The sequence below is a fragment of the Pseudophryne corroboree genome, chromosome 7 (assembly GCF_028390025.1).
Source record: "Pseudophryne corroboree isolate aPseCor3 chromosome 7, aPseCor3.hap2, whole genome shotgun sequence".
Lineage (NCBI taxonomy): Eukaryota > Metazoa > Chordata > Amphibia > Anura > Myobatrachidae > Pseudophryne > Pseudophryne corroboree.
This window is the reverse complement of record NC_086450.1, coordinates 347,153,562-347,170,056: the sequence shown is the minus strand read 5'-3', so window position 1 is coordinate 347,170,056 and position 16,495 is coordinate 347,153,562. Positions and strand designations below refer to the sequence as shown.

Below are 16,495 nucleotides of genomic sequence, written 5' to 3'. Positions count from 1 at the left end.
CCGTAATGTCTGACACATACCGCAATGCCCGTTATACCCTATGCTACACACCGCAATGCCCGTTATACATTATGCCACACTGCAATGACCCTGAGACATTATACCACAATGCCCGTGATACAGTATGCCACACACCGTAATGCCTGTGACACATTATGACACACACCGCAATGTCCGTGATACATTATGCCACACACCGTAATGCCCATTACACATTAAGTCCTACAGTAAGGCTTCTAATTACTTTAAAATTACCTGCTCATTGCCAGGGGTTTTCATGCTCAGGGTGTCATTCTCGTTGCCAGGGGTATCATGCACTGGGTGTCATGCTCGTTGCCAGGTGTTTCATGCACTGGGTGTCATGCTCGTTGCCAGGTGTTTCATGCACTGGGTGTCATGCTCGTTGCCAGGGGTTTCATGCACTGGGTGTCATGCTCGTTGCCAGGGGTTTCATGCACTGGGTGTCATGCTCGTTGCTAGGGGGTAGTGCTTGTTGCTAGGGCTGTGCTCCCAGTGCCACATATGTCCCCAGTGCCAGATATTACCCCACGGTGCCAGGTACTCACATGACCCCAGGGCACAATATAGCCCCCCCCCCCTATGTGCCAGGTACACATATACCCCCCCAGTGCCACATATGCCCCCAGTGCCAGATATTCCCCCTCAGTGCCACATATGCCCCCAGTGCCAGATATCCCCCCCCCAGTGCCACATATGCCCCCAGTGCCAGCTATTCCCCCCCCAGTGCCAGATATGCTCCCAGTGCCAGATTCCCCCAACCCCCAGTGCCACATATGCCCCCAGTGCCAGATATTTCCCCCCAGTGCCATATATGCCCCCTCCCCCGCCGCCGCTGCTCCCCCGCTGGTTTGTGTTGGAGGGACACGGAGGGCACAGCGCGCGCCTCTCCTGTGTCCCTCCTGCATCATCTCCGGCGGCCGCGGGTCTAATAAACGAAGTGCCGTTCGTGAGCTCTGATTGGCTCACGAACCGGCACTTCTTCTTTTAGACCCGCGGCCGCCGGAGATGATGCAGGAGGGACACAGGAGAGGCGCGCGCTGTGCCCTCCGTGTCCCTCCAACACGGCAGGGAGGGTTAGTAGGAGCAGATTGACATGCGGACGCTCGTCCGCATGTCAATCTGTGCTAAATCAGTGGCGCCCCCGCAGCCCCTCGCCCCCAAGCCACCGCGAGGGCTGCGGGGGCAGTAGTTACGCCACTGGCGCCTACTTCCATATATTACGCACCCATCCTTAGTCATGGCACATAATGATTACACGTTCCATATAATGCTATAGCATAACTGAGTCAGTACCAGTTATATTACAGCAATTCACATCGTTCCACTGTAATTTTTAAAACAATCCTAGAGGGCTTACTAACAATAGATTCCATGTATAGCACTCAACCTTTATATACATAATATTATTATAAGGGCCCGGTCTACAGTATCTATCTACAGTATTTATCTATATTCATATCTACAGTATCTATCTTCATATCTACAGTTATCTATCTATCTATCTATCTATCTATCTATCTATCTATCTTCATATCTACAGTTTCTATCTATATTCATATCTACATTATCTATCTTCATATCTACAGTTATCTATCTATCTATCTATCTATCTATCTATCTATCTATCTATCTATCTATCTATCTATCTTCATATCTACAGTATCTATCTATCTATCTATCTATCTATCTTCATATCTACAGTATCTATCTTCATATCTACAGTATCCTATCTATCTTACTATCTTCATATCTACAGTATCTATCTATCTATCTATCTATCTATCTATCTATCTATCTATCTATCTATCTATCTATCTTCATATCTACAGTCTCTATCTATCTATCTATCTATCTATCTATCTATCTATCTATCTATCTATCTATCTATCTTTCTTCATATCTACCATTTCTATCTATATTCATATCTACAGTATCTGTGTATCTATCTATCTATCTATCTATCTATCTATCTATCTATCTATCTATCTATCTATCTATCTATCTTCATATCTACATTATCTATCTATCTATCTATCTATCTATCTATCTATCTATCTATCTATCTATCTATCTATCTTCATATTTACAGTTTCTATCTATATTCATATTTGCAGTTTCTATCTATCTATCTATCTATCTATCTATCTATCTATCTATCTATCTATCTATCTATCTATCTATCTATCTATCTATCTTCATATCTACAATTTCTATCTATATTCATATCTACAGTATCTATCTTCATATCTACAGTTATCTATCTATCTATCTATCTATCTATCTATCTATCTATCTATCTATCTATCTATCTATCTATCTAAATTGCTCTACTGTCTTAGCCTCTACCACCTCTGATGGGAGGCTAGTCCACTTGTCCAATACCCTTTCTGTGAAGTAATTTTTTCTCAAATTTCCCCTGAATCCCTCCCCCCATCCAAATGTAATAGCCTCTCCTCTGATAGTCTGACACAGGGAGGGGACTATCACCCCGATCTATAACAGTAGTATACAGTATCTGTATTAATCAGGAGTCTGTCTCCCCAGTTACTTATTGAATTTATTTAATCTCCATATACTCCAGGCAGGTGATAATTTCTGCCCTCAATAGAAGATCATTTATTTCACGGCCGCTTATTACAAACCTCTACTGAGAGATACCGCACTTACTGATACTAATATATCAGCAGTATATCACCCTGGCACCAGCCCCCTCCATCTAACTCTTATTAGGTAGCAGTTACATAAATATGCACATCAGTGTGATATCACGCACTAACGGTGGGGCAGATGTGGGGGTGCGGAGGCCTGCTCCAGGGCTTAGTAACTGCTGTTACTCCAGTCTATGTACATTTGGTAGGATGAATATGGTGCGTCATCTCACTTGTATAAATGCAGCACAGCAGATGAATATAGTTATACAGATGCATATTTATACTAGTCCTAGTGGTATCTCTGTCAGTTATTCTATGGCAGGTCTAGATATTTTCCTTAGCAACTGTAGCTAACTGTAGTTCATATTCTTTTATTGGAGCTGTCTGTTCCTATGCACAATGGTTCTGCACCCGTACATCAGAACACAGCTATGGACAGTGAGGGATCCTGTGGCTTGGACAGATAATGTTGCTCAGCACACCTCTCCTCCTGAGATTATGTGATATTTGGCAACCTTCTATGGGGCCTATTTATCATTGTATATTCGCAGCTATATCCCCCATGCTTACAGCTTGTGTTCCTGAATGAGACAACGCTATGGAAAAATAACACAGACACCCTTGAGTTAGTTCAGATTGGTGTATTGTAAGAGAGCATTAGGCATTATATATATGTCAGATCCTGGATGTTAGCTCCCTGCAGTCCATGGTCGATATCTTTGACTGATGGATCTGATGGATCTATAATGCACCTAGGTGGAATGTGCCATCGAGAGGTCTCAGTCCCCCGGATTAGATGGTACTTGTACAGGGGCGGTGGTGGATTCATATATTGGGCAGCTCCTGAGAGATGAATTTCTGGAGTCTCACTAGATATTGCCTGTGCTTATGTAAATCCGTGTGCCCTCCTCCTTCCACCCAGAGAGGCTTTACAGCAGTTGGGCAGCGCTCATACATTGTCAGCCCATGGCAGAAGTCCACAACCGCATCTTTAGTCCCATGGATGATGAGTACCGGGCAGGTGACCTTGGAGATTTTGTCGATGCTGCAAAGGACATGATACAAAGGGATTATACAACAGAAACAGCATGGAGCTATCACACATGTAAAACGGCCACTAAACATATAGAATGGAAATAATGCATCAGGTAACATGCAGAGCTGCTCATGTAGAAGGTCACATACAGGACTTTGGCAGAGCAATGTTGGACAATGAATCTACTGTTAGTAATGAGCCCAGTGCAATCTATTGACCTAATAAGCCAAAGTCATGCACAAGACTTCAACTTGTTTCTGTTATACAATACAAATAGGATGAAAGAGGAATAGTGCCGTATTTCCCATTTATAAGCAGCTATGATATATTGGGAGTAAAACCGGTGCCAGAGGTAACTTATCTGGGGATCCAGTGTTTAAGTTCTGCAGAAGTAGCCTCAATGTTGTACACACTCCCACTGCAGCTACGCCGGCTCCCGCAAACCGACAACTTGCTGCCTGTATGAGAAGACATTGAGGCGGCTGTAGTGAGGAGAGTGCGCAGACACCGGGGTCAATTGCTCACACAGGCAGAGCATTGCTCGCCAATGCGAGCATGCGAGATGAAGAGGGGCAGCAGTAGATGCAGGGTGTTACAAAACTGACAAGAGACACAGGGCCATAGCCCCCCAGAAAGGTTTCTGGTAGGGAATTATCCTGTTAGTTTTCCAATCAGAAAAGACTCATGTACTCTAATTGGATTAGCATTCGGTATAAGATGGGATGGGTTCAGTATGCTATCCCAGTGGTTGGGATACCGGTGGTCACATGACCGTCACCGGCATTCTGACATTGAAGATCGGTGGAGGGGGTAAGTGTTTTTACTCATCCCTACCCTAACCTCCCGGGTGTGGCAGCTAGGGCTAACTCCCTGGGGGTGGTGGCTAGGGATAACCCTTGGGGGGTTGGCAGCTAGGGCTAAACCCCCCCAGTGCCTAACTCTAATCACCGCGGGCCCTAACACTAAAGCTCTCCACTATACTTACCTTCAGTGGTCGGTATTCCAGTGCCTGTGTACCAAGTGGTGTTGGCATTCCGGCGTCGGTCACATGACCGCCGGCACCCCGTCCATTGGAATGCTGAAGACATCCCACTGGGATACACATACAAACTGATTGGGCCAACAGAGCTGGGGGTGTATTTACTAAAGTTCGATATTTATTAATTTCAAATTGAGAGAAATCAATCTAAATGGATGTTGCATTCCGGGGGATAAAACACACATTTACTAACATTGAAAAAAATATATAAAAAGATTATGTGTTAGTAAATGTGTGTTTTAGAACACAACATCCATCCAGATGGATCTCCAACAGATAAAAATTGATGGAAATGGACATTTAGTAGATATACCCCTGTTGTTTGCCTGCCAACGCGCACCTAGGGGCCAATTCAGTTATCCAGTACGTGGGCTGACCCTGGTACTGCTTGCTCCCAGCACATACTAAACCCCACAAGTAACCTACAGCTTAATATAAAAACACAGCAATGTCTTACTTGGTGAAGGCATCCCAACAGTAGGCCCTCCGGGCGTTAGGATAGCCCATCCGCACACCTGACATGAGCGCCCCGTGCAGTATTACTGCTGCACATTTGTAGCGCGTGGCAAGGTCAACTGCCGGTGCTGTCCCAATGCTCTCTCCATACAGGATGATATTTTCCGCCGGGACTCCATATCTGTAGAGATAAAGCAGAAAAATTATCAAACTCCAATTACATCACTTCTATTGTGGTTCCTTATGGGAAACTTGTATATAAAGGCTGGATATCTGAACTAGGTAAATGACTGGATAACTTATATGAGTGATAGGCAGTGTATGTGTGGAACAGGACTACATAGGTTATGCACATTTACCTAGTTCCAGTCAGCTAGGAACACTAAGGAGCTAGGGGAGGGGAGCGTCCAGTCACATTGGAAGGAAACCCCTCTATGCTGCTAGATAGAATGGGGAGCCCAATAATGCAACATACTCTTACAGCACAGTACATATGGCAGTGCGTCCTATGAGGCAGGAGAGCAGAGGAAAGTGTCACCCCCTGCTTCTGCAGTAGTTACATCCTTTGGCTAAGACCCTATAATGCCAGCAATATATACCCACTGTCTTTATGTAAGCAAGTCCCAATACACCGATTACATTTATACTGTATAACCAGTTCATGCGGGGAGAGGAGTATATAAACTAATAGGAGCACAATACACAGCATATACATTCACCCTACGTAGTAAATAGTAGCCCTTACTGTAGCATATCCCCCACATACATACAGGACACCCATACACCACATGCAGGGTGTCAGGCAGAGGCTGTGTGGGGGCTGGGGAAGACTCATACACCCCAATCATACATACCGGGTCCTCAGGGCGAGCCAAGCTGCCTCGATGTCTGCATATGTGTTCTTCTCGCTTGGCTTTCCGCTGCTCACCCCATAGCCGGAGTAGTCGTAGGAGAATATATTGCACTTGATCTTGGAGCCTAGGGCAAGGTAGCGTCTGCACATCTTGCCTAGGTCAACAGCACAGTCGTGAGAGTAGAGGAGTGTGTAGCGGCTCCCAGGGACGCAGCGGACGTACATACAGGCCAGGCTATTCCCCCGCTTGGTGGTACAGCGGAACATCTCTACAGCGTCCAGCTTCTGCTGGGAGTGTGGCCAGTTAGCCCCTTCTGATAGCTGCAGATTACATACGGGAGGTAGACAGATTGTGGGGTCCACCTGCTCATCCTGCGCCAGGTCCTGTGCTGGGGCTGCCTCAATCTCACGTAGCGTGTACGTAGGCTCCGGGGGGTGAAAGGCCAGTTTGGCAATAATGCAGTTCAGCCTAGGTGGGCAGCAAAAGATCGAAAACAGCCTCCTCCACGAGAGGCCGTACATCCTCAAAGAGGGGTGTTGGGCCCGGTCCTAACACTCTGGACACTGGGCAGTGATCTTATAATAATAGTTCTATATAAAATACTTAATATAGCTATTCTAATCTAATAGTAATAATTATAAATAAAAGCTTAACAGCTCTGATAAAGACGCGACTTCTCACACTGATGTCTGGGAAGCAACTATTCTCTCTGAGTAACATCCAAGTGGATATGAGGTTATGACACGATTGTGACATCACAGACACTACCTGTCACTGACCAGGGCTGCATTGTGACATCACAGACACTACCTGTCCCTGACCAGGGCTGCAGCCTCAGCACCCAGCTGTCATTGTTACTGTATATTACTAGATTAGAGATGTATTGGTCATTACTATAACGTTTGTACATAATGTTTATCTATAGAATAAATGTAGCACACACATACTGTATATGAAATGTCACCTGTGTGATTATGGCCAAATATGTAGTGTGTATGGCTCCCTGCGCCCCTCACTTCTCCACCATTCCCTGATTGCAGGTAATCAGCGGAGGAGCGCACCAGCGCCTACCAGTGGCGTAACTAGAAATTTTTCTCCCCCAAGCCAAAAAATTCTTCGGCGCCCCCCCCCCCCCATCCCCCATAACTGGCACTATTAAAGTTATAAATATGCGCGCGCCTTCGTCGCGCGCCGCAAAATAGGGTGTGTGGCTTCGTTGGGATGGGCGTGGCTTCACATAAAGGGGCATGGCATTGCAGGAAAAGACTACGTTATACCCCAGTTTTCCAACCTGCACGCCCAGACGTTAGCCACCACTGGAAAGAAAAATAATCCTGATTCATGCCCCTTACATTATTTGTAATTTTTCCTCCTTATAGTAATGCCCAGTATACATTATGCCACATACTGCAATGGCCCTTAGACATTATGCCACACACAATAATGCACATGACACAATATGCACACACCATAATGCCCCCGACACATTATGCCACACACCGTAATGCCCCGGACACATTATGACAGGAATCGCAATGCCCGTTATACATTATGCTACACACTGCAATGCCCCTGATACATTATACCACATACCACAATGCCCGTGATATAGTATACAACACACCGTAATGCCTGACACATTATGACAGGAATCGCAATGCCCGTTATACATTATGCTACACACTGCAATGCCCCTGATACATTATACCACATACCACAATGCCCGTGATATAGTATACAACACACCGTAATGCCTGACACATACCGCAATGCCCGTTATACCCTATGCTACACACCGCAATGCCCGTTATACATTATGCCACACTGCAATGACCCTGAGACATTATACCACAATGCCTGTGATACAGTATGCCACACACCGTAATGCCTGTGACACATTATGACACACACCGCAATGTCCGTGATACATTATGCCACACACCGTAATGCCCATTACACATTAAGTCCTACAGTAAGGCTTCTAATTACTTTTAAATTACCTGCTCGTTGCCAGGGGTTTTCATGCTCAGGGTGTCATTCTCGTTGCCAGGGGTATCATGCACTGGGTGTCATGCTCGTTGCCAGGTGTTTCATGCACTGGGTGTCATGCTCGTTGCCAGGTGTTTCATGCACTGGGTGTCATGCTCGTTGCCAGGGGTTTCATGCACCGGGTGTCATGCTCGTTGCCAGGGGTTTCATGCACTGGGTGTCATGCTCGTTGCTAGGGGGTAGTGCTTGTTGCTAGGGCTGTGCTCCCAGTGCCACATATGTCCCCAGTGCCAGATATTACCCCACGGTGCCAGGTACTCACATGACACCAGTGCACAATATAGCCCCCCCCCCCCCTATGTGCCAGGTACACATATACCCCCCCAGTGCCACATATGCCCCCAGTGCCAGATATTCCCCCTCAGTGCCACATATGCCCCCAGTGCCAGATATCCCCCCCCCCAGTGCCACATATGCCCCCAGTGCCAGCTATTCCCCCCCAGTGCCAGATATGCTCCCAGTGCCAGATTCCCCCAACCCCCAGTGCCACATATCCCCCCAGTGCCATATATGCCCCCTCCCCCACCGCCGCTGCTCCCCCGCTGGTTTGTGTTGGAGGGACACGGAGGGCACAGCGCGCGCCTCTCCTGTGTCCCTCCTGCATCATCTCCGGCGGCCGCGGGTCTAATAAACGAAGTGCCGTTCGTGAGCTCTGATTGGCTCACGAACCGGCACTTCTTCTTTTAGACCCGCGGCCGCCGGAGATGATGCAGGAGGGACACAGGAGTGGCGCGCGCTGTGCCCTCCGTGTCCCTCCAACACGGCAGGGAGGGTTAGTAGGAGCACTGGCGCCTACTTCCATATATTACGCACCCATCCTTAGTCATGGCACATAATGATTACACGTTCCATATAACGCTATAGCATAACTGAGTCAGTACCAGTTATATTACAGCAATTCACATCGTTCCACTGTAATTTTTAAAACAATCCTAGAGGGCTTATTAACAATAGATTCCATGTATAGCACTCAACCTTTATATACATAATATTATTATAAGGGCCCGGTCTACAGTATCTATCTACAGTATTTATCTATATTCATATCTACAGTATCTATCTTCATATCTACAGTTATCTATCTATCTATCTATCTATCTATCTATCTATCTTCATATCTACAGTTTCTATCTATATTCATATCTACATTATCTATCTTCATATCTACAGTTATCTATCTATCTTCTTATCTACAGTATCTATCTATCTATCTATCTATCTTCATATCTACAGTATCTATCTTCATATCTACAGTATCCTATCTATCTTACTATCTTCATATCTACAGTATCTATCTATCTATCTATCTATCTCTATCTATCTATCTATCTATCTATCTTTCTTCCTTCATATCTACCATTTCTATCTATATTCATATCTACAGTATCTGTGTATCTATCTATCTATCTATCTATCTATCTATCTATCTATCTATCTATCTATCTATCTTCATATCTACATTATCTATCTATCTATCTATCTATCTATCTATCTATCTATCTTCATATTTACAGTTTCTATCTATATTCATATTTACAGTTTCTATCTATCTATCTATCTATCTATCTATCTATCTATCTATCTATCTATCTATCTATCTATCTATCTTCATATCTACAATTTCTATCTATATTCATATCTACAGTATCTATCTTCATATCTACAGTTATCTATCTATCTATCTATCTATCTATCTATCTATCTATCTATCTATCTATCTATCTATCTATCTATCTATCTAAATTGCTCTACTGTCTTAGCCTCTACCACCTCTGATGGGAGGCTAGTCCACTTGTCCAATACCCTTTCTGTGAAGTAATTTTTTCTCAAATTTCCCCTGAATCCCTCCCCCCATCCAAATGTAATAGCCTCTCCTCTGATAGTCTGACACAGGGAGGGGACTATCACCCCGATCTATAACAGTAGTATACAGTATCTGTATTAATCAGGAGTCTGTCTCCCCAGTTACTTATTGAATTTATTTAATCTCCATATACTCCAGGCAGGTGATAATTTCTGCCCTCAATAGAAGATCATTTATTTCACGGCCGCTTATTACAAACCTCTACTGAGAGATACCGCACTTACTGATACTAATATATCAGCAGTATATCACCCTGGCACCAGCCCCCTCCATCTAACTCTTATTAGGTAGCAGTTACATAAATATGCACATCAGTGTGATATCACGCACTAACGGTGGGGCAGATGTGGGGGTGCGGAGGCCTGCTCCAGGGCTTAGTAACTGCTGTTACTCCAGTCTATGTACATTTGGTAGGATGAATATGGTGCGTCATCTCACTTGTATAAATGCAGCACAGCAGATGAATATAGTTATACAGATGCATATTTATACTAGTCCTAGTGGTATCTCTGTCAGTTATTCTATGGCAGGTCTAGATATTTTCCTTAGCAACTGTAGCTAACTGTAGTTCATATTCTTTTATTGGAGCTGTCTGTTCCTATGCACAATGGTTCTGCACCCGTACATCAGAACACAGCTATGGACAGTGAGGGATCCTGTGGCTTGGACAGATAATGTTGCTCAGCACACCTCTCCTCCTGAGATTATGTGATATTTGGCAACCTTCTATGGGGCCTATTTATCATTGTATATTCGCAGCTATATCCCCCATGCTTACAGCTTGTGTTCCTGAATGAGACAACGCTATGGAAAAATAACACAGACACCCTTGAGTTAGTTCAGATTGGTGTATTGTAAGAGAGCATTAGGCATTATATATATGTCAGATCCTGGATGTTAGCTCCCTGCAGTCCATGGTCGATATCTTTGACTGATGGATCTGATGGATCTATAATGCACCTAGGTGGAATGTGCCATCGAGAGGTCTCAGTCCCCCGGATTAGATGGTACTTGTACAGGGGCGGTGGTGGATTCATATATTGGGCAGCTCCTGAGAGATGAATTTCTGGAGTCTCACTAGATATTGCCTGTGCTTATGTAAATCCGTGTGCCCTCCTCCTTCCACCCAGAGAGGCTTTACAGCAGTTGGGCAGCGCTCATACATTGTCAGCCCATGGCAGAAGTCCACAACCGCATCTTTAGTCCCATGGATGATGAGTACCGGGCAGGTGACCTTGGAGATTTTGTCGATGCTGCAAAGGACATGATACAAAGGGATTATACAACAGAAACAGCATGGAGCTATCACACATGTAAAACGGCCACTAAACATATAGAATGGAAATAATGCATCAGGTAACATGCAGAGCTGCTCATGTAGAAGGTCACATACAGGACTTTGGCAGAGCAATGTTGGACAATGAATCTACTGTTGGTAATGAGCCCAGTGCAATCTATTGACCTAATAAGCCAAAGTCATGCACAAGACTTCAACTTGTTTCTGTTATACAATACAAATAGGATGAAAGAGGAATAGTGCCGTATTTCCCATTTATAAGCAGCTATGATATATTGGGAGTAAAACCGGTGCCAGAGGTAACTTATCTGGGGATCCAGTGTTTAAGTTCTGCAGAAGTAGCCTCAATGTTGTACACACTCCCACTGCAGCTACGCCGGCTCCCGCAAACCGACAACTTGCTGCCTGTATGAGAAGACATTGAGGCGGCTGTAGTGAGGAGAGTGCGCAGACACCGGGGTCAATTGCTCACACAGGCAGAGCATTGCTCGCCAATGCGAGCATGCGAGATGAAGAGGGGCAGCAGTAGATGCAGGGTGTTACAAAACTGACAAGAGACACAGGGCCATAGCCCCCCAGAAAGGTTTCTGGTAGGGAATTATCCTGTTAGTTTTCCAATCAGAAAAGACTCATGTACTCTAATTGGATTAGCATTCGGTATAAGATGGGATGGGTTCAGTATGCTATCCCAGTGGTTGGGATACCGGTGGTCACATGACCGTCACCGGCATTCTGACATTGAAGATCGGTGGAGGGGGTAAGTGTTTTTACTCATCCCTACCCTAACCTCCCGGGGGTGGCAGCTAGGGCTAACTCCCTGGGGGTGGTGGCTAGGGATAACCCTTGGGGGGTTGGCAGCTAGGGCTAAACCCCCCCAGTGCCTAACTCTAATCACCGCGGGCCCTAACACTAAAGCTCTCCACTATACTTACCTTCAGTGGTCGGTATTCCAGTGCCTGTGTACCAAGTGGTGTTGGCATTCCGGCGTCGGTCACATGACCGCCGGCACCCCGTCCATTGGAATGCTGAAGACATCCCACTGGGATACACATACAAACTGATTGGGCCAACAGAGCTGGGGGTGTATTTACTAAAGTTCGATATTTATTAATTTCAAATTGAGAGAAATCAATCTAAATGGATGTTGCATTCCGGGGGATAAAACACACATTTACTAACATTGAAAAAAATATATAAAAAGATTATGTGTTAGTAAATGTGTGTTTTAGAACACAACATCCATCCAGATGGATCTCCAACAGATAAAAATTGATGGAAATGGACATTTAGTAGATATACCCCTGTTGTTTGCCTGACAAAGCGCACCTAGGGGCCAATTCAGTTATCCAGTACGTGGGCTGACCCTGGTACTGCTTGCTCCCAGCACATACTAAACCCCACAAGTAACCTACAGCTTAATATAAAAACACAGCAATGTCTTACTTGGTGAAGGCATCCCAACAGTAGGCCCTCCGGGCGTTAGGATAGCCCATCCGCACACCTGACATGAGCGCCCCGTGCAGTATTACTGCTGCACATTTGTAGCGCGTGGCAAGGTCAACTGCCGGTGCTGTCCCAATGCTCTCTCCATACAGGATGATATTTTCCGCCGGGACTCCATATCTGTAGAGATAAAGCAGAAAAATTATCAAACTCCAATTACATCACTTCTATTGTGGTTCCTTATGGGAAACTTGTATATAAAGGCTGGATATCTGAACTAGGTAAATGACTGGATAACTTATATGAGTGATAGGCAGTGTATGTGTGGAACAGGACTACATAGGTTATGCACATTTACCTAGTTCCAGTCAGCTAGGAACACTAAGGAGCTAGGGGAGGGGAGCGTCCAGTCACATTGGAAGGAAACCCCTCTATGCTGCTAGATAGAATGGGGAGCCCAATAATGCAACATACTCTTACAGCACAGTACATATGGCAGTGCGTCCTATGAGGCAGGAGAGCAGAGGAAAGTGTCACCCCCTGCTTCTGCAGTAGTTACATCCTTTGGCTAAGACCCTATAATGCCTGAAATATATACCCACTGTCTTTATGTAAGCAAGTCCCAATACACCGATTACATTTATACTGTATAACCAGTTCATGCGGGGAGAGGAGTATATAAACTAATAGGAGCACAATACACAGCATATACATTCACCCTACGTAGTAAATAGTAGCCCTTACTGTAGCATATCCCCCACATACATACAGGACACCCATACACCACATGCAGGGTGTCAGGCAGAGGCTGTGTGGGGGCTGGGGAAGACTCATACACCCCAATCATACATACCGGGTCCTCAGGGCGAGCCAAGCTGCCTCGATGTCTGCATATGCGTTCTTCTCGCTTGGCTTTCCGCTGCTCACCCCATAGCCGGAGTAGTCGTAGGAGAATATATTGCACTTGATCTTGGAGCCTAGGGCAAGGTAGCGTCTGCACATCTTGCCTAGGTCAACAGCACAGTCGTGAGAGTAGAGGAGTGTGTAGCGGCTCCCAGGGACGCAGCGGACGTACATACAGGCCAGGCTATTCCCCCGCTTGGTGGTACAGCGGAACATCTCTACAGCGTCCAGCTTCTGCTGGGAGTGTGGCCAGTTAGCCCCTTCTGATAGCTGCAGATTACATACGGGAGGTAGACAGATTGTGGGGTCCACCTGCTCATCCTGCGCCAGGTCCTGTGCTGGGGCTGCCTCAATCTCACGTAGCGTGTACGTAGGCTCCGGGGGGTGAAAGGCCAGTTTGGCAATAATGCAGTTCAGCCTAGGTGGGCAGCAAAAGATCGAAAACAGCCTCCTCCACGAGAGGCCGTACATCCTCAAAGAGGGGTGTTGGGCCCGGTCCTAACACTCTGGACACTGGGCAGTGATCTTATTATAATAGTTCTATATAAAATACTTAATATAGCTATTCTAATCTAATAGTAATAATTATAAATAAAAGCTTAACAGCTCTGATAAAGACGCGACTTCTCACACTGATGTCTGGGAAGCAACTATTCTCTCTGAGTAACATCCAAGTGGATATGAGGTTATGACACGATTGTGACATCACAGACACTACCTGTCACTGACCAGGGCTGCATTGTGACATCACAGACACTACCTGTCCCTGACCAGGGCTGCAGCCTCAGCACCCAGCTGTCATTGTTACTGTATATTACTAGATTAGAGATGTATTGGTCATTACTATAACGTTTGTACATAATGTTTATCTATAGAATAAATGTAGCACACACATACTGTATATGAAATGTCACCTGTGTGATTATGGCCAAATATGTAGTGTGTATGGCTCCCTGCGCCCCTCACTTCTCCACCATTCCCTGATTGCAGGTAATCAGCGGAGGAGCGCACCAGCGCCTACTTCCATATATTACGCATCCATCCTTAGTCATGGCACATAATGATTACACGTTCCATATAACGCTATAGCATAACTGAGTCAGTACCAGTTATATTACAGCAATTCACATCGTTCCACTGTAATTTTTAGAACAATCCTAGAGGGCTTATTAACAATAGATTCCATGTATAGCACTCAACCTTTATATACATAATATTATTATAAGGGCCCGGTCTACAGTATCTATCTACAGTATTTATCTATATTCATATCTACAGTATCTATCTTCATATCTACAGTTATCTATCTATCTATCTATCTATCTATCTATCTATCTTCATATCTACAGTTTCTATCTATATTCATATCTACATTATCTATCTTCATATCTACAGTTATCTATCTATCATCTATCTATCTATCTATCTATCTATCTATCTATCTATCTATCTTCATATCTACAGTATCTATCTATCTATCTATCTATCTATCTATCTATCTATCTATCTATCTATCTATCATCTATCTTCATATCTACAGTATCTATCTTCATATCTACAGTATCCTATCTATCTTACTATCTTCATATCTACAGTATCTATCTATCTATCTATCTATCTATCTATCTATCTATCTATCTATCTATCTATCTATCTATCTATCTATCTATCTATCTATCTATCTTCATATCTACAGTCTCTATCTATCTATCTATCTATCTATCTATCTATCTATCTATCTATCTATCTATCTATCTATCTTTCTTCATATCTACCATTTCTATCTATATTCATATCTACAGTATCTGTGTATCTATCTATCTATCTATCTATCTATCTATCTATCTATCTATCTATCTATCTATCTATCTTCATATCTACATTATCTATCTATCTATCTATCTTCATATTTACAGTTTCTATCTATATTCATATTTACAGTTTCTATCTATCTATCTATCTATCTATCTATCTATCTATCTTCATATCTACAGTTCTACAGTATTCTATCTATCTATCTATCTATCTATCTATCTATCTATCTATCTATCTATCTATCTATCTATCTATCTTCATATCTACAGTATCCTATCTATCTATCTATTTATCTATCTATCTATCTATCTTCATATCTACAGTATCCTATCGATCTATCTATCTATCTATCTATCTATCTATCTATCTATCTATCTATCTATCTATCTATCTATCTTCATATCTACAGTATCTATCTATCTATCTATCTATCTTCATATCTACAGTTTCTATCTATATTCATATCTACAGTATCTATCTTCATATCTACAGTTATCTATCTATCTATCTATCTATCTATCTATCTATCTATCTATCTATCTATCTAAATTGCTCTACTGTCTTAGCCTCTACCACCTCTGATGGGAGGCTAGTCCACTTGTCCAATACCCTTTCTGTGAAGTAATTTTTTCTCAAATTTCCCCTGAATCCCTCCCCCCATCCAAATGTAATAGCCTCTCCTCTGATAGTCTGACACAGGGAGGGGACTATCACCCCGATCTATAACAGTAGTATACAGTATCTGTATTAATCAGGAGTCTGTCTCCCCAGTTACTTATTGAATTTATTTAATCTCCATATACTCCAGGCAGGTGATAATTTCTGCCCTCAATAGAAGATCATTTATTTCACGGCCGCTTATTACAAACCTCTACTGAGAGATACCGCACTTACTGATACTAATATATCAGCAGTATATCACCCTGGCACCAGCCCCCTCCATCTAACTCTTATTAGGTAGCAGTTACATAAATATGCACATCAGTGTGATATCACGCACTAACGGTGGGGCAGATGTGGGGGTGCGGAGGCCTGCTCCAGGGCTTAGTAACTGCTGTTACTCCAGT

The 16,495-nt window shown here is 44.0% G+C and overlaps 3 protein-coding genes across 4 annotated transcripts in view; 1 reads left to right on the top strand and 2 right to left on the bottom strand.

Annotated features, from left to right (window-relative positions):
• Positions 1 to 16,495, top strand: part of VWA3A (von Willebrand factor A domain containing 3A) — a 772,281-nt gene that overhangs the window by 567,732 nt on the left and 188,054 nt on the right. The window lies entirely within an intron of this gene.
• Positions 3,498 to 6,578, bottom strand: LOC134943218 (alpha/beta hydrolase domain-containing protein 17C-like). The gene is made up of 3 exons (XM_063932160.1): positions 6,058 to 6,578; positions 5,205 to 5,384; positions 3,498 to 3,717 (listed from the first exon to the last, which is right to left on the bottom strand). The coding sequence occupies exons 1-3, from the start codon at positions 6,576 to 6,578 to the stop codon at positions 3,498 to 3,500; spliced, it is 921 nt and encodes a 306-aa protein (XP_063788230.1).
• On the bottom strand, positions 11,004 to 14,084 carry LOC134943213 (alpha/beta hydrolase domain-containing protein 17C-like). The gene is made up of 3 exons (XM_063932159.1): positions 13,564 to 14,084; positions 12,711 to 12,890; positions 11,004 to 11,223 (listed from the first exon to the last, which is right to left on the bottom strand). The coding sequence occupies exons 1-3, from the start codon at positions 14,082 to 14,084 to the stop codon at positions 11,004 to 11,006; spliced, it is 921 nt and encodes a 306-aa protein (XP_063788229.1).

Coding starts and splice junctions, on each gene's coding strand:
- LOC134943218 (XM_063932160.1), bottom strand. CDS start 6,578: ATGTACGGCCTCTCGTGGAGGAGGCTGTTTTCGATCTTTTGCTGCCCA. Junction 5,385..6,057: donor TGGCTCGCCCTGAGGACCCG/GTATGTATGATT, acceptor TTATCTCTACAG/ATATGGAGTCCCGGCGGAAA. Junction 3,718..5,204: donor TGTTGGGATGCCTTCACCAA/GTAAGACATTGC, acceptor TGTCCTTTGCAG/CATCGACAAAATCTCCAAGG.
- LOC134943213 (XM_063932159.1), bottom strand. CDS start 14,084: ATGTACGGCCTCTCGTGGAGGAGGCTGTTTTCGATCTTTTGCTGCCCA. Junction 12,891..13,563: donor TGGCTCGCCCTGAGGACCCG/GTATGTATGATT, acceptor TTATCTCTACAG/ATATGGAGTCCCGGCGGAAA. Junction 11,224..12,710: donor TGTTGGGATGCCTTCACCAA/GTAAGACATTGC, acceptor TGTCCTTTGCAG/CATCGACAAAATCTCCAAGG.